Here is a 24,579-nt window from a genome sequence, read left to right on the forward strand (position 1 = left end):
GAAGTAGTATTCAAAAAATATTCTACAAATATTCGAGAAATATTCGAAAAATATTCGATTCGATTCGCACTTACACTTCAATATTCGAACTCGCTTCGCACCCAAAATTTTGCTATTCGCACAGCTCTAGTTTTTATCTATTTCTGCAGATGGTACAATAAACTATACACTTTTCGTACATCTGGAGTTTGATGGAGATGGTAAGGACTCATGAAATTAAGAGCATGCTTACCAAATGTATGCTCGACGCAATTCAAAAGGACAACGTCATACTTGTTGTCCTTGTCACCTTCCTCGAGTTTGCGTTCACGGACGTTCACCTCGTTGCAGTAGGTTTGCATCACATATCTGTTTGTGTAGGTTTGTATTGTATATCTGAAGTTGGATGGCAGAGAAATGTTCTATCTGCCTTCCAAGCGATGCACAGAGACTGGGATGATACTCGGATGTTTGACCGACTAAGTGTTTCCACTGTATTTCAGGGGGGGACACTGCGCCTGAAAACTTTTTTTACAATTCTTTACCAATTTAAATCAAACTCGCTGAGTTTATGTATATTTGTGTGCTGATTTCAAATATGCAATTTGTTTCCTAGTACAATGTGTAGTTTTTTAATTCCATGTGCCATTTTGGGAGCCCCAGTTTGCCTAAACTGAGAGAGTTACAAAGTAATTAGGCACATTAGAATGACCTGCAATGAGTACAGAGTGCAAGAAAACAAGAATGGATGTTCTAAGCCCATTTGAACAAAAGTTGTGGTATGTTGAATATTTGTGGCTGAAATCCCAGCTTGGAGTAGACTAATTTGGAACGTTCATCGAGCCATAACTTTTGTTCAAATGGGTTTAGAACATCCATTCTTGTTTTCTTGCACTCTGTACTCATTGCAGGTCATTCTGATGTGCTTAATTACTTTGTAACTCTCTCAGTTTAGGCAAACTGGGGCTCCCAAAAAGCATATGAAATGTTTGATATTTTAAAAACTACATGTTATACTAGAAAAATAATTGCATATTTGAAATCTGCACACAAATATGCATAAGCTCCGCAAGTTTCATCTCAATCAACAAAGAATTAAAAAAAAAATTTCAGGACCCATGTCCCCCCTTCAAAGCTCGATTCATTGCAGAGAAATATGACAGGTTCGAGATATCAATCAATCAATCAATCAATCAATCAATCAATCAATCAATCAATCAATCAATCAATCAATCAATCAATCAATCAATCAATCAATCAATCCTTTATTTCAATTTGTACCTACAAACTGGAGATGGCGAAAAAAAAGCAGCGGTTTTTACACCGCTTGACGGGCCTCTCCATCCTTAGCAATGCCACTTGTGTTGAGTGAGGTCGTTGTACCTTTTTGTAGGCGTCCTCTCTGTGGAAGATGAGCTGCTCCAGGGACAGCTGCCAAGGCGCAGTTCGAATGAACTTCAACTGCAGCGCAGCAAGCTCTACTTCGGTGCTGTCCCACCAGACTTCGACACGTCCAAGTATGTTTGTTTGTTTACCCACTTTTCTGATCACTCATTTTTCACGTGTCATGTTCACTTATCACTTTCACTTATGAGCAGTTTTTCATATGACTAATTTTTCTAATCACTAGTGTTAGAAGAGCTAAAGTTGAGACTAGTCAGTTCCCGTCATCGACTTTTGTCATGACACATAACTTTCGAGAGTCTGAGTTGAAAGTTGGGCAAGTGAGTACACAGAGAACATCTTGAGCAAGTGAGTAATCATGTTGAGAACATTGTTGCTACACTAAGCTATTTCAAGAACACATTCAGTTAGAGCTAGGCATTGTAAATGTAGAGTTTTTCAATTCTGTATATTCATCTTGTAAGTAAAGTGTTCGCAGGACAGAAAATTGTGGGATGTGGTACAAGAACTACGGAGTGAGGCTGCTTTGCTTGAGTAGGCAGCATAAACATACTGCCCTCACACTCACCACCTTTAGCTGCACGCAGGCTTTTAAAAATGTACTAATAAACACATGCATATCTTATTATTATATTCACTTTGGAATTACCAGCTGAAACTCTGTGCTATAAAGAACTTGGATTCAATGAATTATATCTAATATAACATAGTGAGTCTAGAAATTTTCTGAGCAGTATAAATTAGAGCTGTGCGAATAGCAAAATTTTAAGTGCGAAGCGAATTCGAATAATAAAGATTGAGTGCGAATCGAATCGAATAATTTCGAATAATTTTCGAATATTTCTCAAACATTTTTCGAATAATTCGAAGTGAAATTACAGAAAAAGTTGCAGAGAATCCCTAAGTATGTTCTTGTGAGATCGCAACATGAAAGTGTTTCTTTTCGCTAGGTTGATGAAGCGCTGGTGGGGTCATATTTCATAGTTGTCTTTGTTATCAAGAATGAGGCAATGTAGAGGCCGAATGGTATTTATGTACATGATTTGGTGCAACCAAAGTGTTGCCGACAACACTTTACACGGGATAGGCAGAGATGCCATTTCCTCAGCCTCTCCTCCTCTTTCAACTTCTGTGGAAGGCCAACTGATGTGGCGGACAAGGGTGTGCTCCCTTCAAGTCCGAAGTTCCAAATCTGCCTCGTAGACGTCGATATATAAGAACATCTGAAATTTTGGATGCTAAAAAGCTTCGGCGTCCGATTTTTCGGACTTCCTGCCCAAATCTCAGGTCCAAAACAGTCTTAATTGAGCCCCCAACTCTACTACATCTTTCATCTCCATGTTGAAACCAGCGTTCTCTTGAGTTAATCCATTTGCGACCGTAGCGGAGCTTGAAAGGCAGCTTTGCCGCAATACGGGAGTGTGATGAGGTGAAGCATATTGAAAATCTAGGGGCCATTTCCAACCGGACTTTGTCTCTTGGCTAAGTTCGACCGTAACAGAGCTTGAAAGGCAGCTTTGCCGCAATACGAGAGTGTAATGAGGTGAAGCATATTGAAAATTTGAAGGGGTCACTTTCAATCGGACGTTGACTGCATTTGTCTTTGGGAAGTTCGAATAGTTCGAATAGTAAAATTTCAGTGCGAATTGAATCGAATAGCAAACACTATTCGAAAAATATTCGAAATTTCGAATATTCGCACACCCCTAGTATAAATACATAACAGACATATCCTTACAATTAGTATAGAATATAGAAAAGCTTTTTTCCTTCTCGTGGTAAACTAGCAAAAGTTTGTTAGGAACAAGCGTGAATGAAAGCATGTTACCAACTCGCTTAAGTTCACAATCCATTAATCTGTATATTTATTTCATATGATTTCATTGTGCAAAATTATTGTTCAATTATATAAACACTACGCATATACTGACAGTAAGAGAAGCAGCCTAGCCACCTGACAGTATATATATATATATATTTTTTGTTTGTGTGCAGGTTCAGCACTGTAGGGTTCCAGAACTTCATAGGTTGCATGAAAAACCCCCAGGTTGAGACAACAACCCTGGACTTGCTGAAATATGAAGCTTACGGCGTGGACCCTGGCTGCAGTGAAAAGGCACGATTCTTTTCATGTTTACTCATTCTGGTTGTAAATTCATTCGTTCAATCAATCAATCAATCAATCATCAATCAATCAATCAATCAATCAATCAATCAATCAATCAATCAATCAATTAATCAATCAATCAATCAACTTTAGAGCAAAGCTTTCTTTCTGCATTGCTGCTGCTCCTGTTGTCTTTCTGAATAGCTCACACATAGGACTTGAACTCCTATATTAAATGGTTTTTACACATCTGTATGGTCATATACCTCATTAATGTTGGTTATCACAGTGCCATTTTTGAGTCCGATGTTACTGTGTTGTAATAAAGTTTGATCATATAAAAAGCTGTTTTCACATTGAACATGGCTTCCTAATAATGAAGATTGTTTAACACGTTAATTTTTTTTTGTGCACTTGGTATCCCGACTGGCTTCTCTGATAATACTTGCATTCATTGCTTGTTACCCAGCAGAAGGTGAAGTTGGTGAGCTTCAAAGGTACGGGCTACCTGGAGCTCAAGGGAAAGACTCTGGCCGCAGAAGGGAATTTCGGATTCACCTTCCAGTCGATGCAGACGGATGGCCTCATCATGATCTCAACATTCTCGGGAGTTCGGGGTGCCGACAGCAAAAGAGACGTAAGCTGAGATCAGCACTGTCTCGTAGCTTTCTTGCAAAATGTTCTTTCTGCAAAGGTTAACCTGTCTGCACCCTCACACTTAACGTTCATTAGCAAAAGATCAACATGCCACACTCACAAACTCTCCGTACACAACCAACCTTTGCCAAAAAGAGGAGCATTCAAACAGCTTTTTTTCCAGCGCAGTTTCAGGCTGTAACTGTCTTCCTGAATCTGTGTGCAAGGCTGATGATATTGATGAAGACCTTCAACTTCACTTGTGTTGTTAAATTTTGTCTCGCAAAAAAATTGCAGAAGTATTTGTCATACAACTATTGCTGGCTGTTATATTTCTGTGCTCCTATTTTTTATCATGTGTTATAACCGTCATATGTGTGAGTCATGCGACCTGAGAGATATCACTTGTGATATCATTGGTAGAGGAGCGCATCACTCTTTACTCTGGTTCTGGTAGTAGTGATGCTGGCAAGATAGCGAGAATCGCAAAGCAGCATGGCGTAGGCTACTGGTCCCCCGTTGACACAGGCCACATATGACATTGTGCGTGTCATCATGCTTATGACATCATGCCACCACTGACGCATCACGTCAGTGGTGGCATGATGTCATACGTGACAGTTCTGCTCCAGTCACTTGGCTCTCCCACATGTGACGGTGGCCTGAAGTGCTGCTATTCCACTCTTTAGGGTACAGAAACACTCTTCTCCGCATGGCATTGTAGGCGGTCATTGTGTTTTGTGTTTTCTCTTTAGTTACACTTCTCTTTCACTTTTTAAGCTGGCAAAACAATTCTGAAGTGTTTCTGACGAAATGTGCAGCATTATAATTAGCAAATGAACGAAAGAAGGGGAAGTTTTCTGAGGGGCTCGTTTATATGTTAGACACAACTAAATCAAACAGACAACTAAGCCAGGGAAAGTATAGAGCAGTGGTTCTCAAATGGGGGTCTGCGAACACCCTTGGGGTTCCGTGGAGACCCAATAAAAGCCACGTACTTCACGCTGCATGCTGTGTTGTGACCCACCCCCACCTTTTTTTCTCTCACTGCAAGGGGTCCCTCATATATTTCACCTGTCCACAAGGGTTCCTCAAAATTCATGGCTGAGAAACGATGGCATATAGGATGTTTATTGTGTTCTTTGATTGTAGTGTACTAATTGTGACTTTAAGTGAAATGAATTGAAGTGGACGAAAAATCACCCTTTCTGTCGGTGGGATCTGAACTCACAACCTTTGAATCACGCGTCCAATGCTCTACCAACTGTGCTACGACAGAAGGTGCTTCCCCATCCACTTTGTTGGGTATTTTTGTGCATGTATTCCCTGGGAGTGTTACCCAGTACCACTCATAGCCCAGGCAGCGAATGTGGAACAGGTTTTCTTGCCAGAAGGCGTCATGGAGCATGTGATCTTTGCACAAGGCGGCAGCAAACCAATATGTCAATGGGTAGAGCATCAGAAGCATAATTCGAAAGTTGTGGGTTCAGATCCCACCGACAGAACAGGTGATTTTTCGTCCACTTCAATTCATTTCAATTTACGTCACAATTTGTACACTACAGTTAAACAGAACAATTACCGTCCTTTATGTTTTTCCTAGCCTCATTGTCTGTTCAATTTATTTGGTTGTGTTTAACGTTAATTAGCAAAGCAATGTAGTCAAAATAAGGGATAGCCTACTGTACAACCTAAAGGGTGCTAATGGCAACGCTCTTAATGCCTACAGAAAAGCAGCTACGAAACTCAACCTGACTACTATTTCCAGCACTACTATTCAGTGGCCCTGAAGGATGGTCACATTGAGCTACGCCTGAACGGCGGTGCTGGGGAAGTAGCCTCGCGTTCGGAACAACGCTACAACGACAACAAGTTCCACACCATTACCATCATCAAGAGGCATCGAAAGTAAGTCGGTGTCACTACAGTGATTCTTTATCAAAGAAACCGTTGATGCATACCCAACCTGTTCACTTAAAGGATATTGGCACAAAAATTTTACGTTCCTCTTTATTACCTTTTTTTGGGTAGATATCAATTCCATATTTGCACTGTGAACCATTTTTGAAGTTTCTGCATACTCCGATCAAATCTCCACAATTTCCTCTGCTTAGCAGCTACGTCATGTTTGCCAGACCTACATCCACGAGACGACATTATGAGTTCTGCGTCTCCTTTTCACCACTGCACTGATGCATTTAAGTAATTTTTTGAACTAATTGGAATAGTGACAGCGTGCCAAGTCTTCAGTACTCATTCACGGATTGCAGCTAGCTAAATTGTTCCCACACCTTTGACAGCAGCCCCTCTTGTAGCCCAGCTCTTGGGTTCATTTAATTTACTGCACCTGAGAGGGGCACTAAAGAGAAAAACGATGTCTTTCGCATTAGTGAATTACTTCGTCATGATACCAAAGACACCACACTTGCTGCGTGAAGAAGCTTGGTAAGTGAGAAAACGCACAAAAGGAAAATGCGGATGGCGACGCCACCTTGAAGTTCCCGCCCAAATCGCTGTGACGTCATAGATGACACGGCAATTTTGACAGCATCTACTAGGGCCTACATAGTTCCTAATTGGTAAAAATGAAGTAAATTGTCTTCTGAGGGAGCCACAGACTTAACATACCATAGTGCATGGCTGCACTAAAAAACACAGACAAGGAAGGGATGTACACAGGATGGGTGCCTTGTCCATGTTTTTTAGCACAGCCATGCATTATGTTCCAAGTATAAGCCAACTAGCCCAAACAAAAGGCATTGCTTAACATAGAAAGTTTCAGGAAATTTCATTGAATCAGTGCGGCCAAAATAGGAAAAGCCACTTTGAAATTCATGATGTCTCCGGGGGAGATTTCGGTTTGAAATTTAAAAGTGAAGCTTTTGACATTGATTTTCTCATCTGTTAATAAACATACGGTAGTGAAATTAACGACCCCGGAGTTTTCAGTCTAAGTTATCAGTTTAAACTAATTTATTCTTTCACTTAACTGTCCCTTTAAAGACCTGAAGGCATTACATAAGGGTGGGCATACACTGAATTTAACATCATGGAACATAAATGTCTATCATGTAACTTGGTTTTCCTTCGGAACAGTGAGGCACAAAAACTTGGATGTTCAATGCCCGCGCAGAATTCAGGTGAACGTGGACGACACTGAAATAGACAGCCTGCGATTGCCAAAGGGTACGGGCGACATCGAGGGCCCCGGCATGGGAGGCCTCTTCTTTGGCGGCGTACGGAGTGGCATTGCCATTGGGGACCAGGCGGCAACCCGAGACCACTTTATCGGCACCATCAAGGACGCTGTCTTCAACGACGTGTGAGTAGCGGAAATATTCTCGATGGGACAGAGCATCCTGTCCGTCTTCTACCCTTCCCTCTGTCTACGTTTTGTGCAGTTCATTCCCATTTAATTAGTTTCTCTGTAGGGGGTGTGCGAATATTAGAAAATTTTGAATGTCGAATTGAATAGTGTTCTATTAGAAATTCGGTACTCGAATCAAATCGTGCATATTAGAAATACCGAATATTTTTCTATTATTTTTCAAATAGTAAGCACCGATGAAAAAACCTCGAAGGAACGAAACATTGTAACAGAGAGGGGTAATGTTTAGGGATGGGCGAATAGTTAATTTGAGGTTCGAAGTGAATCCGAAGCAAATAGTGATTTTGTCGAATAATTTCGAACCGTATAGTTCGAATAGTATTTACTGCATATTATTAAGAAAAATGAGCATTTTTGTCATGACCCTTGCACAATATTTTTAAGGATTGGAACTAGGTATGAGTGAATGTCACTGTTTTGGTTTGAAATGAAGCAGCCTTGAATAGTATGAAGATTTGAATAGCAGCTGGGTGCAAGTTATAAGTTGACATTACAATTTAAAAATTACTATACTTAGCGCCTATAAGCCCATATAACACGCTTTTAAACTTAAAAAAATATGTACATTTAACCTTGAAGTGTGGCTTCGCGGCAGTGCAGATTTTCGGGTTGTTTCACGGCACAGCAACCAGACGCTGCAGTGAGACCACCTTTACAGGGGGTTATGTGCAGTCAAATGTACACATATATTCGTTCATTTCGAATAATGTAAATTCGTATCGAAGCGAATTCGAATGCTGTAATATTCGTTCAAATATTCGAAACGCCCGAATATTCGCACATCCCTAGTAATGTTTCTTTTTTTGGTCAGTGAACCAAGATGCATGCAGCCCAAGGCTTTACGGGACTATCGACGCTATTTTGATCACAGAGTGAAGGTGTTCTTGGTTAAAACTCCAGTGTCGCTGAAGCAGCACAGTCATCAATTCACTATCTTCATTATGTCATCCTGACATTCATGATGGTGTTGACTCACGAATATTGCTTAATATTTATACATCACTTTTATATAAAAGCTGTCAAAGTACTGCCACCTTGAGTACTGTATTCACAGCTGTACTTCTACCTGCAGCTAAAAAAAATATTGCTAAGGCTCTAGTCGCTGCTGTATGCGAGCTTGCTTCAGCTTACATAACTGTGGTATTATGTCTCGTCAGTTAAAATTAATTGTAATGTCTCTTTGTTAAAGCTTGTGAATATTTGTTTTAAATAAAATGTTGTGGAATTATCGGGCTGTTTCAAAAATGGTTACATTAACATTCCAGGGCTGCTTTGAAAATGGTTGCCTTACTATTGGAAAACCATTCAAATAGTGTTTTAATCATATTCGTATTTGATTCAGAGCCACTGATATTCGATTCGTATTCGACTAAGTTCTAAAATTCACTATTTGCAGACTCCCAATTATTTCTCCTGTTAAATTCAATTCCGTTTAAATAAGTGCCCATGGGCCTTGGCAATTGTGCATTTGTAATTCACGAAGAGATAAAAGAAAAAGCATGAAACGGGAACTGGAAATGGTGCTAGATGACATAAAAAAAACTAATTAGAAAAATTAGAATAGAACTTGGTCACAAAGCAAATGTGTGAGCAAAAAATGTCAACGCAGTGCTTTGTTGGATGAATAAAGATGTGTTGTAGCGTTAGTGGTAGAAGCTGACCTCAAATAGTTATTTTCATCCCTCACTGCTCAATTTCTCAGTCATGTGACTGAAAAATTTGAGCAGCAACTGAAAATGGTCACTATTCAACCGTTTGTGACTAGGTTTGCATAATAAAATCACGAATCTGTTGTACTAATGGACTAATAGACCCACTAAAGTAATACGATCTACTGGACCAATGCTCTATTACACTAATAGACCAGTAGCGTATCAGACTAATACACTAATAGAACCTGTCAGTGTACATAAACTAGTAGGCTACTAGTTTTTAATGCAATAGTGTTAAAGAGCTTGTTTCGCAGAAATTCCTGTGTCTATGTCAGCATCGTTGGTTGTGATAAAAAAATTGGCGTTGTCCGTGAGCGAAAATTTGAGATAGATGCAAATAAATAAAGAATAAGAATATTTGGTCCGAGTGGGAATCAAACCTTGGGCTTCTGCATGGCAAGCAGGCATTCTAATACAAAGCCACACCAGTGCTTGAAACTATTTTTTCTAAAAAAAAAAAAAACACCTGTACGAATAATGTCATGCAGTGTGAGAAGTCTTTTTAAAGCATGTAATATTGCGTAGAAGAAGCGTACAATTGCACCAGATGTCAACACATATGAACTGTGCAACGAGTGGAAGGTTTGTAGGCCCACCCATTACACAGTGCTCAGGCATAATTAATCATCATTATTAGTAACAGTGTCAATGAAGTGTGCAGCTGCGCATGTGCACGAGTTGCCTTATGTGCGCGTAGTAGGTACTTTGCCAATTTTCAAAAGGAAGAATTATGGTGTAGTGGGCACTTTGCGACTTTCCGTGCATTTCTTTCCTTGTGACACGGTTGAGGTGTTCATCGAGAAGCAAAGGCAGGCTAGCAAGAGAAGGTGGTGCGAGCTGGGCCCAGTTATGCTATCGCGTTCTACTCTTGAAGGCAAAGCTCCTCGAAGTTTTGTATTAGAATATTTGCTAGGCGCAACCGGTCGCTCTGCGACAAACTTTGTGCACTCAAACCTTATTATAACAAAGTTGCATCTGCCACGATAATAACTTCGTTATATCCGAAAATTCGTTATAAACGTTTATTCATAACAGTGTTATGAATAAACGCACGCACAAGACTATTCTGCATTTACTTCGTTATAACCGATAATTCGTTATATCCGTGTTCGTTATAACGAGGTTTGAGTGTAGTGCGACTTCTGTGAGTTGTCAGTGTGAACGCTCCTCAATGAGACTGAAGTTATATGAATGCGCCGACGCTTTCCTCGTAGACTCCTGGGCTTCAACTTCCCGGTGTCGCACGAGGGAGCCGGCATCGGGCGGCTGCTGAAGCGCCCGCGTCCCATGCCACCCGAGCATGACCGGATGGCCGTCCTCACGGAACAACAACTCGACCAGTGCTCGGAGAAGCCGCCACACGACTTGGACGACAAGGCCTTCAAGTTCGGGGACACCCTGAACAGTCACGTGGAGTTGCAGAATGTCATCGAGTTCAGATATGAGTGAGAAGCTGTTGCCTTGCTTTGAACAATGTTTATTTACTTATTTACTTTATCCCCAGTGCCAATTTGCACTAAAGATGGGAATTGGTTTTTTTATACATAACAGTTGAATAAAAAGCAATCAGCTTTCTTTCTAATTTTTTTATCCTAATAATCGAGTGGAAAGGGGTAGCCGTCACCAAGAAATGGCAACTACCTTCATTTATGTTTTACTTAAAGAAAAAAAGCAGCAGTCAGTACGGTTAATTAATTCGAACAAGTGAAGCTCTTAATTGAGTAGTGTTAATTGAGTAATGTAAGTGGCCAAGGGATGACAATTGTTCGAGCAGGCTGCTTAAAGTAAGCGTGAACGCAGGTGTTCACTGTTGTTGTATACCAAAAACACTGTTCAGCGTAGGTCTGGGGCTTCATTTTATTTCAGCGAAAAGTAGAGCACTTCAGATTGCCTTCGGCAGTAATTGAGCAGAATTGATGTTCTTTCTTTGCATGGACATGTTCAATTAGCGAATTTACTTTAATCTCCCGATAGTCTTGTTTCTCATGAGCACTTGATAAACAGCGTACAGTTATGTTATGTCTGTTGTTTTGTGAGACTATTGACTTTCAGTGTGGTCGCCTTTTCTCTTTCTCAGCATGCAGGCTGGAATTTACAATTAGTTCTCAAAGCCAGCTGGAAATCGCTCGCTCTTTTCTCGACAAGTGATGCCATAAACCCAAATAACTGCGCCCTGAACCCAAAGTCCACAGCCATTGGCTGATTTGAGCATCGCGAGCTGCTTAGTTGCCACAGTCACCACTTGATGCCTCCATGTGCCCATGCGCTCACTCCCGATCACACTAAAAGGAAGGCGCGCGTTTGAAGAAAAAAAAGAAGAAAAGAAAAAAGTGCTCTAGATCATGACGCGCACCGACGAACGGATGTAGCTTCTCGCCCCCTGCGTAGCTTTCGCTGCGCTCGCTGGTATGAAACGAGAGAGAAAACGCTTAAATCTTGTGATAAATCCTTGCAACTCTGCCCATACTTGACGGATACTAAAAATTTTTCCGGCAGTTGATTCGTAAGGCATTAAACTCCTTTAATGAAGCCAATTGATGATTACTTGGAAAAGTGCTGCAGAGCCCCTTTAAGAACCCTTTGATTGATTCACTGTCACAATGCAGTTTTAATGTGAGCCTGGAGCTGCGGACCTACTACCCCAACGGGGTGCTGCTGCTGGCTCAAGCTGGATCCTACAGTCGACAGTTTTCTCTCGTCCTGTCCGGAGGCCGAGTGCTACTTGAGGTCACCGACAGGGGGATGCAGAAGAAACTCCACAGCCACGGTGGACTTAACGACGGCCACTGGCATCACGTGAGTCCGGCACTGGATGACAGTGCCCTCAAGCATTGATGGAGTGTGCACACACGTACCTGTTACCTATTATGACTTCGTTGTAAAAAATTTGGTGTGAATTTTTTCCCCAGGGTAGAACTGTTGTGAAGTGTGAAGCGTTTGGTAAAATGAGGCAGAGTCATTTTGGTGCCCATGTATTAATTATTTTTATTTTGTTACGCTGTTGTAATAGTGGATAGCCAACATTAGCCAAGAGTAGCTGCTAGTATTGGCCAACACTCGGCCAACACTAACCAGCTTGTGCTGGTATTGTCAGGTAACTATGGTAGGCTTCATGTAAGATATGTAAACACTTTTGCAAACATAATTAATGTTCTAGCACGTATTTGTATCGATTATATGTTTATTAGATAGCTTTTATGTCTCGGTTTCATCCCCAGAGGTCCCCCTTTCTCCAATCTTGACTCAATAACGATTTTCTTTTTGGTGCCGATCCAGGAACTACTACTGAAACACTAGTTCACTTCCTGTATAAAATGCTTCACATCTAAATTTCCAGTTTTCAAAGCTTGTGTATGACTGTTGTAGTGACACCAGTAATATTGCAGTCCTCCTGTTTCCGTCAAGTTTAGGGCAAAAACGGCTTCGGTTAGGGCCACACCTATTTTTAAGAAAGACTGACACAGTCTCCCAGCTGACTTTTAAAGCCTAATTTTTGAATGTGCTAAATTACATCGACCTAACTGTAGCAGTGCCATCATATAACTGTCATTAGTGTATTGGCTGCTGTTAACACGAATGTTATATTTTGTAAATTTTCATCTTTCTTAGGTACAGTTAATCACCGCTGTAACCGCTGAGTGTAATGCATGCGTACAGAAGAAAAGTCTGCGAAGTTGTGAACATTTGAGTAAGGAAACAATGTTTAGTGTTTTTTACCAAATTTTTAATATCTTTTCAAATTCAACTGTGGCATCTTGTAACCTTTGACTGGCAGGCCTTTGCAGAAATTGTGGGGGTATGACTTTTACTAGAGGCATAATGAAACTGCATAATTCAACAATGTAGGCACAACTGCCTTTTTTCTTTCATTTCACTGCAGTAAGTTCAAAAACTGTTTTAAAAGCCTCAGCATAATGACTAAAACAAACTAACGCCAAGTGGTGTTTGTGATCACAATACTAGCATCTGGTTTCACTTGATGTGCGCGTAGCAAGGGAGTCACATGCGTGTTATGATTCACTACTTAACTGTCCAAATTGAATCTTGCTCTTTGCTCAGATTAGTGAAGTATCAGTTCCGGATGCAATGTTTACCATATTCTATCGTATATAACCGGCACAAAAAAATTTATATTTGGAGCTAAAGCCAAAACAAAAAACGCAAATTCTGGCCTGCAAAGCTGACTTCACGGCAGCGCTTCACATTTTTGCAAGGAAGCGCTTCACTTCTTGGCGGCAATATGCGGTGATCATTATTAGAAAATTTTCCTTGAATCGTTGTTGAGGGTGCGGATTGCATGCGATGAAATACGGATTTGTGCCATACACAGTCTGTAAGATTTTTTTAAAGGATTTGGATTGTGAAACTATTTCTCGGGTATTTTGCAAAATTTTAGCATCTCTGTGGCCTCAACTGCAATGACTAGCATTTAAGCATTTAAGATTGGCAGGTCAGAGTGCGGATGACAAGGCAAGACTTTAAGAAAAGAGAGATCAAAACTGCATAAACGGATAACGTGGGAAGAACTGCTCTTTAACGACAAGTTCAAATAATTTTGATAACATGGCTCAATGGCCAAAATGTCTCTGTAAAAATGTTGATTGCAGTGCTTTTTCGTGTCAACTCGCATGCACGTTGTTTCGCTCGCAGGTCGGCCTTTCGAAGGAAGGCTCCCGACTGATTCTGTCCGTGGATGACAAGGCGGCGTTGAAGTTGCAGGTGCACAGGCGGATGCCCTTCCGCGGCCCGCTCTATGTCGGCGGCATTGCGTCAGGCCTCCCCGTCCCTGAAGAACTTGTGAGTGTGGCGGATGCGTTGCACATGTCTCGACAGAAACTCTTTAGCGTTCACTAATACAAAACTTCTAGTTCTTGTCTGTAACATTGCTGGAAACTGGCGCAAGTTGTCTACTTATCTACTCCAATGATAGCTGCATGGGGGACTGCATTGTTAACTTATAGCTCCCGAGTTAGTTTTAGTTAACGTTAAAAATAGTGGATAGGCATAATAGCACGAACATAACAAGAAACCTAAAAGACAAAGGACAGAGTGCTGTTTCTTCCACCAAGAAGACACGGCACTCTGTCGTGTGTCTTCTTTGTGTCTTGTTACATTTGTGCTGTTATTCCTATGAACTATGCATTACCAACTAGCCTGCCAGCAAATGTTACCGTAGTTTTCAAAAAGTGTGCAAAATTTGCCATGCATATTTTATTTTCGTAAATAATCGTGCATTACCTATATCCATATTAAAAAAACTATAAATTGCAGTTTATGTTTTGCATTCACCTCAAATATGAGTGACAGGCATCTGCTTCTAAACAAACACCTTCCCACAGCACACGTGCAAAGTTCAATCATAGTTATCTGAGCAGGCAATAATGTGAGGGATTGAAGGCCTTGAAGAGTATCAATCGAGTGACAAAACCTAAGTGCATGATGCAGACTGAGTGGATGAAAGCTACTCATCTCTGGAAAGTAAGGTTGGCCTCAACACTCCGGGCATTAATTAACCTCACTTATTTAAACATGTAGAATTCACTGCATCAAATCATATGCATCACACCAAAAGGGCTGGACGGTTCAGTAAAAAGTGTGCTCTGTTGTCTTTCTTTGTTGACGTTTTCATTGCTTTTTTAAATTGCTTGTTCAGTCTGAGACAAGAAGTCTGCAATGAAGTACAATACACTCACTCTTTTTGGTTGGAGTGCCTGCTGCTTGCAGCCTGAGCCACATTTTTCGTGCATTCACGTGACCACGTATACTGGCAGGTGCTTTCACAATCACATTGATTATAAGTGCTGCTTTATTACTCATCAATGTTCACTGAGAACAGGTTTTTGAAAGTGACATATTGATACCTAACAGGGCACAACTCTGTTCAACAAGTGGTCATAAAGAAGTTTCGACAAATACTGACAAATGTAGTAAATGTAGCAAATAATTAGCTCTCAGTAGCAATGGTGAAAAGTCACCAGAGAGATTTGTTTCGAATTGGAAAAAAAAACGCAAAAAAAATCGAGAAGCTCTTATTGTGTGACCGAGTCCGGTACGAATGAATGCGCCCGCAGGTAAAGGAGAGCTTCAAGGGTTGCATCCGAAACTTCAACGTCAACAGCAGAAGTGTGGACTTGGCCAGCGGAAAGTCGCAAGGTGTCGGACAGTGCTTTGCCAACATTGAGCTCGGAGCATTCTTCCAGGGAGATGCCTACGCTGTTTATGGTACGTGGAGAACTGGTTTATTCACAAGCGCTTTGCTGTGGAACAGTAGAACCTCATTCATACGTTTTCTTGGGTAAAAAAAATGCGGGAAAAGATGTACGTACTTTCTGGGAAAATGTTCAATCCAAATTCAATAAAACATTGCAGTTTTGCACGATGACAGCGCAACTACGCTGTTATGAAGCTGCGCTGTTATATCGTGAATGTTGGCACATGGAAATCTTATGAAACAGGAATGTATCAGTATGGTTCTACTGTAAACCTAATTGAGTGAGAGAGATTTACAGAAAGACAGAGACTTGAAATAAGTTTACCACTGGTAGAACAGGAAATATGTGCGTATGTATTGGGGTAACTCTGTTACGTGCCATTTTTTGTGCTCTGGGAAGCATCGCAGTCCTCGGGCCATACATTTTAAATGAAATGCTTCTAATCACAGGTAACGGGCTTACTGAAAACTGTAGGGAGCGGATCAGCTGTCAACTATGGGCTGAATGGTTCTAATACATCATGGTGACTAAAAACACTGTGCTGCACGAGAATGCACGTTCGATACCCGGCCATGGTGGCCACATTTGATAAGGAGTTAATATTAATCCGGAGTCATTCACTACACCATGCGTCATAATCATATCTCAGTTTTGGCATGTAAAAGTGCAAAATCGAAAGGTTATTTTAAACAGTAAAAAAATATATATATATTAGGGATACATGTACATGCAACAAAAGCTGATTATTGTGACAGTTTAAGTCGAGCCTCGTTAATACGTACCCACTATAAGCGTACTAATGATTAAAATGTAGTTGCGACGAATCCCCGACCAAGTCTCTTAGAGCCTAATGCACTCGCTTACCGCTTAAGCCGTAGTGCTTCGTCCTACGCCTACCGGTTAGTGCGTACCCAGCGTACCGCGATAACCTTTTGTGGCATAAAATTTTGCTGCGCCGCTGAACTTCCGGACACCATAATGTGCCGCCAAAGGTTTTCCGTCTTTTCGAGAAGTGCGTAGATTGGTCGATCACTGATTCCGACTTCCGCGCAATTGCGGCGACGCCTTTGCGGGTAAGCATCGGGAAAGAACGAAGGTGAGGCGGCGGCCACCGACGAACGCGCCAGCATGACTTATCGCCGGCAACCTTATCACAATAGGTATCTTCAGATATCTGCTCGGGCGCGCGTGCGGCGCAGCTTTACTTTAAGCCTACTGCACGCCTTTAATAGGCGACAACCTGCACGCGCTGGGCCGCCGATCCCTGCCGCGTCGTTGCGCGGGGCCGTGTTCAAGCGCGTGCCGCTTTGTAAAAACGAAAGCAGCTCGCTATTGCGGAGTTGAGCGTTGCTGGTCGCGGGCGACGCGAAACCTCTTTGCATTGACGCTATCATGCTAAACGCAAGCGTACGGCACAGCAAGCGTAGCGCTGTTGTAGCCATACTGCACGCTTTTATTGGGTGACCACCCAAATGCGCTTCCTTCCACTGCCAGGACCGCTAGAGCGTCGCAGTGCGCATCGCTTGCAGGAAGTTCATCATCGCCGCATCTGTGCACGGTCTGGAGCGAAGTGGGTACGAAGAACACTCCCACGACAAATGCACCGTGCGGTACAGCAAGCGGCCCGGCAGTGACGGCGTGAGCCGAGAAGGCGACGCGCTGCACACAACTAGCCAGGAGACGATCGTCTCCACGCAGCCGTACGGCGTTTCACTGGAACTGCGTCAGTTTTCGTTTAGGAGCAGATCGCATCGCGGTACAGACACACGCACATATATAGCGGAAAGCCGACACTGTCCGTTCTGTCGCTACGTTGGTCACTGCGTATACCGGACCCTGTAATAGTTCTGAAATGCTCCTTGGCGTCGCCACCGCGCTCTATCGGACGGTCGTGCGAGAGTACCAGAATCTTTTCTCCACTTTGGCAAAGAGAAAGAAAAGGCTTTGCAATGGGCACTTTAGGCAATATTTGCTGTGGCACTGTATTTATTTCTTTGCTGGCGGCGATGGCGTATGCGAGGAGATGCAAATTTTTACTTGGTGGTTAATGCGTACTACCATTTAGTGCGTAGTTATGCGGTGTTCCCGGCAGGTACGCATTAACGAGGTTCCACTGTAATTTGCATTTCAGTTATGTTTCATTTTGCAGGAGAATTGTGTACGCGTCCGTAAGCTGGTTTTTTCGTTTCTTCATGTTTCATTTGTGTGTGTATTGGTTCCGTTTTTTCAATTGGTAGGATTATCCCAGGAATTTTATCCTCTGACAGCTGCTTGTTGTCAGTGACAGGGCTTTATGTCAGTTGTGGTATGTTTTTAAGATGAAAAGGTGTCTTATACAACGGTCATAATGCTTCCTGGAGTCACTATAGTTTAACTCTCTCTCTCAGCTACAACTAATTTAAATTCAGATTGGTCTGGCATTTGGCTCATAAAAGCATTTCCGCACTTTGCAAGCATTTTAATCGGCAAATTCGCACAGCTTAATGTTACTATAATAAAGGCGCACTTGCGATATGGCATGCAAATTTGCTGCATCTTCTTGTGTTTGTCTTAAAGGTAGGTTACTGTAACATTGCACACTTGTTTACAAATCGCGCATTGTTGCAGACGAGCAGTTCAACGTCGACAATAAGCTAGAAATGCAGCTGGAGTTCCGGACATGGAGACTGAACGGCGTGTTGATGAGCTTGTCCGAGGGTTCGTACGGTAAGTGATGATGTCGTAAAACCTTCCGAATTGATGCAGCTCCTGTTGTTGAACCGAAAATGTGGATGCACATGTTGGAGTGGTCTTGTCGTCTTCATGTATGATATGCTTCTGGAATGCACAGTATCATGCTCAAGGCACTAAGAAATGCCAGTCTGAAGCCTTGCACCCCGGTCAAATATCGCTTAAAAAATTGCTTTGCTGGGCGAGTTGGTTCATAGTCGGGAATAGATTTGAGCGCAAAAGGACGGGACACAAGAAGACAACACTTGTCTTATCTGCTTGTGTCCCGTCTTTTTGCGCTCAAATCTATTCCAGTCAGATAAGGATCTTGGCTGATTGACAATGGCATTAAATATCCTGTCATTGTTTACAAGTGTTAAATTCACTGGTTTAATACACTAAATATGTTTCTTTCTTGTAAGTCAGTTTCATCTTGTATAAGGTGCTTTCATTACTCTGATTTGAATTAAAGAGGAAGAATGGATCGCAATATGTGAAGGTTAAAGGTTCAGTCCTCACCGGTGACATGTAATCTTCTTTTGTCCACTTGAATTCATTTTTTAAAATCATGTGATTACTACATCTCGTGTAGACTACTAAATCTCGTGCAATGGGGCAAATTTAACTAATTTGTACGTCAGATCTTGTAAAATTTAGCACAGGTGTTTAATTCTTCGTGCTGATTTCAGTACTTATATAGTTTTTTGGTGTTTGAATATTTCAAAAAGTAAAATGGCCTTGCGAATCAAATCGAATACAAAACTATTCAAATCAAATGTTCAAAGTTTCGAATATTCACTTTCCTCTACTTATTCCTGTTAACAATTTAACATATCCTTCTCAAGCTGTCTCCCCTGCGACAGTGCCTCCGAGGTGACGCAAGTATTCTATAAATAAATAAATAAATAAAATGTAGTGATTATCCGATAATTTGCCATATACGTGTTCATGCTCGTCACGTTCGACCGTACCATTTCACACCATTGGGAGCAGCTGCGCTGTTCTAGTTTACCTCTTTGTATCCTTCTTTTGTTGTGAAACAAATGAAGGGGAATTGATCAAGGGCTCATTTTTCTTTGTTGTACACAACATCAATGAAAATCAACAAACAAATAAAAGTGTTCCACACCTGCCGTCATGGCTACAAGTGGCACTGGCTAACATTCCCAGGTTTAAAAGCACAGGTATACCCCGATTAAGTGGGCAGGAGGACAACCACCACCATAGCTCAATCGGTAGAGCATCAGATGCGTTATCCAAAGGTTGCAGGTTCGGTCCCCAACAGCAGCAAGTTGTCTTTTCGTCCAGTCTAATTTCTTCACGTATTCTTCACAATTACTACAATACAGTCAAAAGACTGCAAAAAAGTGTCCCCTTGGCTTCTTCATCTGTTGGCCTTCATTAAGGTTATTTCTGGTACTTTGATGGAAACGAGAAGCGGTGCTTGCTTACCCTCCCATGATCTTGATCCTCTACAGGGGCACCTTCGTTGGCCATGGAGCTCCTCGACGGCGAAGTGATTGTGTCTGTGGACTTGGGCCGGAACGGCACGGGCCCCTTCCGCGCCCGCAAGAAGTTCGGCTCGCGCTTTGCCATGTGCGACGGACAGTGGCACCAGCTGCGTGCGCACTTCTCGCACGATGGGATCTCGTTGCGCATCGATCGTGATCACGTGACATACGGCCTGGCACCGATGACGCCTGCAGAACCACACACCGAAAGCCCTCTCTACATTGGTGGCCTACCGGGTAAGCCAAAGCAGCCAAGAGCTCACGTTTAGGCCTGGGCGAATATTACAGTACTTGAATTCGCTCAGACATGAATTTAAATTATTCGAAATTTCTCAAAACGAACGAATAGACGTATTAGAGGCTGGGTCTGAGCTAGTTGCTGCAGCAACATATTGAAACCGGTAAGCACACCAAGACATGGACAATGAAAACGAACACATAGAGCACTCTGAGCGTACACATCAGTTGGAAGTAGTGCTCTGTGTGTTTGTTTTCATTGTCCTTTTCTTGATGCGCTTACTAGTTTGAATAGACGTATATGTGACTGTATGTGACCTCCTGAAAAGGTGGCCTCACTACGGCAACAGGTTGCTATGCTGTGAAATTGCCCATCCAGGGGAAATCTGCAGTGCTGCAATGTCAAGCTTGAAGGTTAAATTTACATATTACCTGTACCTCGATTAATTATTATTTTAAGTTTAAAAGCATGTTATGCGAGCTTAAATGCACTAAGTATAGCAAATTTTAAAATGTAATGCATTTTTTCATGTATAACTTGTACCCTATTATCATTCAGATCTTGCTACTATTCAAAGCTGCTTCCACTTCACTTCCAACTAAAAAAGGAACATTTGCTCACATCTACTTCCCATTCTTAAAAATATTGTGCAAGTAAGTTGTGTCATGACAAAAATGCTCATTTTTCTTTATATAATATATGATATACACTATCCGAACTATTCAATTCAAAATTATTCGACAAATTTGCTTCCAATTCGCATTGAATCTCTCTATTTCCTTAACACTTTCATACGCGACCTATGAAGAACTGTCTGTAAATACACCAAATTTGCACATTATTGCAGGGCACTATATGTTCTATTGCAACACAAATAATTAATAGTAATTAAATTGTAATTATATATCTATTGTTATTTATGTTCGGTTCTTGTACAGATAGAATCAAATCTCACACTAGACATATAATGCAATTTCGTTTTCGGTTACGTTCATTTTGAGCGAACAAAAGTTATGCTTTTGATGTGGCTCGCTCTAAACAGCACGTCAAACGACCCATTGAACATGGTAGTGCCTTCGGCAAAGTGATCATAGGCAACAGTATACTGCAAAATGAAGTTAAATGAAGTTAAATGAAGACACGTTTATAACGCAGGAGGTTCACTTCATCCAAACCTCAATGTCTCTTGCTCTTTCTTAGTTAGCCCTAGTTGACACAACTATCAAAAACAAGTGATGTACACAATTGTGTACAAACTGTCTCAAAGGGTTAAATGCTCCGTCAGAGGTGTATTACGTTAGGCTGTTAAGAAAAAAAATTTTTTTTGAACAACCGTTTGCTATGTAATATGGCTGACAAGAACTTTGAAAAAGACGGATGGGCTTGTTATAGCTGTAATGTCCTGTAAAAGGTTCTTTCTCTTGCCGCTCGAAAAGAAAAAGTGGCTGCTCGCAAAGTAATGGTTTGGGCACGTGTGCGTGCAACTTGAGTCAAATGTCCCGTGCTGTAAGTTTTGTGAGAAAGGGGTGTGATGTACCGGGGATTGTAAAAAAATACCGTATGTAAGAGAGAGAAGGTAGCAACTCCTCTACGGAAAGCACAGTGTGCCTTAAATTCAATTTGCTCATAAACATTATACAAAAGACGTATGCATCATAAGGATGAAGTTAAGAGCGTGTGATACATCATCTATTGCATATGATGATGATATGAGCATATGATACAGGTCATTTCGTTGTAGAGGTGTTAGACTGTACAGTCTAACAACTCTACAGTGAAATGACTTGCATAATGAAGAATCTGTTATATCCCAGCAAGATTGGAAGCATCAGCATTACATCGGGTGACAAATACCATGATGACGGGACCTGCATGATGACCTGATTGTATCATGCACTCTGTTGTAAAAGCGTTTGACAGTCTCCGAATTTTGAAGCACTGTTGATTTTCTTTCTTTTTTTCGCATTCTTCAGAGGGCAGCAGCAACGATGCTCTGTTCGGCCGAGACAACTTTGTCGGCTGTCTCCGCAACCTGGCCATCAACGATAAGCGCATAGACTGGATCGACATGGCTTCCCTGCACAACGTACTGCCCAACTCGTGCCCTGCCAAATGAGCGTGCAATCTCGCGTACGCTGCCTTTACTGCCACTTATTTATTCATTCTTATGTCGGCCGTGTTAACTAACCCCTTCCGTGTGTAGACTGAGCTCGGTTTGCCTGCACAATCTGTCGGGCTGATTACTCACATGGATTCATCTGGATGATTGCAATATCTACAGTAGCACGCTTCACGTGCAGAACAGAACATACGCACGTCTTACGGAGATCTCTTGCACAAATACTTGTGAAAACAAGGCCATAAACAAATGCATTTGAAAACGGGGGGTCCCCCCCAAAGAATGATGATTGAGGCCATGGCGATTGAGGCCAAAGTGTTCTTGCTCTGGGAGTTTGTGTGTGAGGTGGAAAAATTCGTTGTCTCATGAGATCTCCGACCCTAAACCCAACCATTTGTGAGTTCAGTGGGCCAACCTGCAGTGAATGCCCACGTTTTCATTCGGGGTTATTCCTACATATAGGAATTGCCCTGCCAGTCTGATGCAGCGAACACAGGGATTATTGCCACTTTATGCTGGTGAAATGAAATCCAAATGACATTTTAGGTAGACATAGTTTCTCAGCGTCACCAACTGCCAATGTGGCATGGCCTGTGGGCTCATCTCGCACGTCCAGAATTTGTAAACTTGATTGTGTGACTAGTTGTAATTGAACCTTCAGTGATCATATCATAACATTTTTCTTGTGGGATAAGTACATAAGCAGCTTAGTAAAAATTTGCAAAACTACACTGGAATGTGTATTGACGATATTCACTAGTGAGGCATCAGCATTAACACAATATTGTTTTTTTGTGAATTGTACACGTGCTATATTGTTAAGGTTTTAATTTGCCAAGTTTGAACCCCCACCCCCACCTTCGTTCATAAAAAAAGACATTTCCTGGGTGGTGTCATCTTCATATGTGCAAGAGGCCTACAGCTTCGACATTTCCTTATTATGACTTACTGCTTCTTTATGAATGTATACTGCTTAATTCTTTATGACTATATTTTTTAGCAGGTTTAAAAAGTTAGTTTTGCGATTGGCACTGAAATGAGAACACGGAAGGGGTTAAAATAGTGCACAGTGTTCACTAGAGCTCATTATACGCTTGTAACATTGCATTCCCGAAAAGCCTTCCAAGCTAGAACTTGCCATTTTTGAATAAATATTAGCTGATCTTACGATCCTTCCAAAAGCAAAAATGCGCTCTAACATTTATAAATCCATATGTGCCTTGGAGAATGTGTTATAAGTGTTCGAAAGAAACTGTCATGCAGCGGTAAAGCAAGGCCTCCTGCTGTATACTAAAGAAGATTTATTAGGACATAGCGCGTAAATATACTGTATGTTATTACAGTAGCGCCTTGCATATGAAGCTTACTGTTCATAAAAGCAGTGTTCATAATTAAACATGACATCACTACAGGCGACTTCTCAAGTTTTACATTGATGTAAAGTTGATGCTGCTTTTCATGGTGAACCAACGATGAAATGCATAGTTATCCATCTGAACCAGGTATAGAGTATACATAGAAAGATATCTACAGCATTGCCTTATTAATGATGCTGCGTAGCAGCAGCATGCCACGTAGTCATGAGGAAAATGTGTTTTAGTGTACACTCAAACCTCATTATAACAAAGTCTCATCTGCCACGAAAATAACTTCGTTATATGCGCAAATTTGTTATAAACGCTTATTTTTAACACTGTAGCTATGACAAAGCTATTCTTCATTTACTTCGTTATAACCGATAACTCGTTATATCCGCGTTTGTTATAACGAGGTTTGAGTGTATATCCATGCGCTACTTATAATTAATATTTATTTGTCGTGTTAACAAAAGGCCATAAGTGGCACCATAGGATAAGTACCATCAACGTGTCTGTTGTACTGCATCACTATTTGATATCTGTTTATGTATTTCAAGTAACTGCCTCTAGTGTGAAAAGTAAATGTCTGTAATTGCATTTAAGGAGGACATGAATGTATGGTCACATGTTCACACTCGTGCCTTAGGAAATGTGGTGTCATAAAAGGTTGTTCATTCTAAACTTTGGCACATTGCCTTTAGATTACTAGATAGTCAAATTTCTGTGTGTAATGTACGGCAATTTGACATTGATGACGTAAAAATTGTTTGCGATTAGGTACATCATAAATGGTTCTGGGAGCCATTTCTTTTGGAAAACCTTGCGTGCATTCCCGTAATTCGGTCTGATCATATTTGTGCAAATAAAACTAAAAAAGGGATGTGGAATCTTAGGAATGCATATAAGACCTTTTCTTTGCAGTGACAGTGATTTTCGACCTGGTTCATGAATCTGCTGACAATCAGGCTTTTTTGATAAGAGAATAAAATTGTTCAAGCTTCACCAACCGTTTCGTGCGTCGTTTCATTTAAAATAATTTTGATGTATATAATGTATATAAGGATCTTGGTGCCAGAAAAAAGCGCTGGCTTCTCCTCAACACCTGTATGTGATAGAGGAACACTCTGGAACAACAAGGTCGTGGTAACACGAGACGCCGAAAAAAGCTTCAAACATTCGTAAAGGTACGTAGACGTCTTCATGTAC

General features: G+C 41.4%; 1 protein-coding gene across 1 annotated transcript in view; it reads left to right on the forward strand.

The window, feature by feature from the left end:
* Positions 1-24,371, forward strand: part of LOC119407300 (laminin subunit alpha-1) — a 133,573-nt gene extending 109,202 nt beyond the window's left edge. Inside the window, exons 52-63 of the mRNA XM_037674204.2 lie at positions 1,373-1,496; positions 3,379-3,499; positions 3,963-4,127; positions 5,895-6,034; positions 7,260-7,448; positions 10,441-10,671; positions 11,833-12,022; positions 13,877-14,023; positions 15,298-15,448; positions 18,046-18,144; positions 19,626-19,895; positions 21,870-24,371. Coding sequence (XP_037530132.1) covers positions 1,373-1,496; positions 3,379-3,499; positions 3,963-4,127; positions 5,895-6,034; positions 7,260-7,448; positions 10,441-10,671; positions 11,833-12,022; positions 13,877-14,023; positions 15,298-15,448; positions 18,046-18,144; positions 19,626-19,895; positions 21,870-22,012 — 1,970 coding nt within the window. The 3' untranslated portion in view covers positions 22,013-24,371. The remainder of the gene's footprint in view (positions 1-1,372; positions 1,497-3,378; positions 3,500-3,962; positions 4,128-5,894; positions 6,035-7,259; positions 7,449-10,440; positions 10,672-11,832; positions 12,023-13,876; positions 14,024-15,297; positions 15,449-18,045; positions 18,145-19,625; positions 19,896-21,869) is intronic.
* The last annotated feature ends 208 nt before the right edge of the window (positions 24,372-24,579 follow it).

Source organism: Rhipicephalus sanguineus, chromosome 10 (assembly GCF_013339695.2).
Source record: "Rhipicephalus sanguineus isolate Rsan-2018 chromosome 10, BIME_Rsan_1.4, whole genome shotgun sequence".
Classification (NCBI taxonomy): Eukaryota; Metazoa; Arthropoda; class Arachnida; order Ixodida; family Ixodidae; genus Rhipicephalus; species Rhipicephalus sanguineus.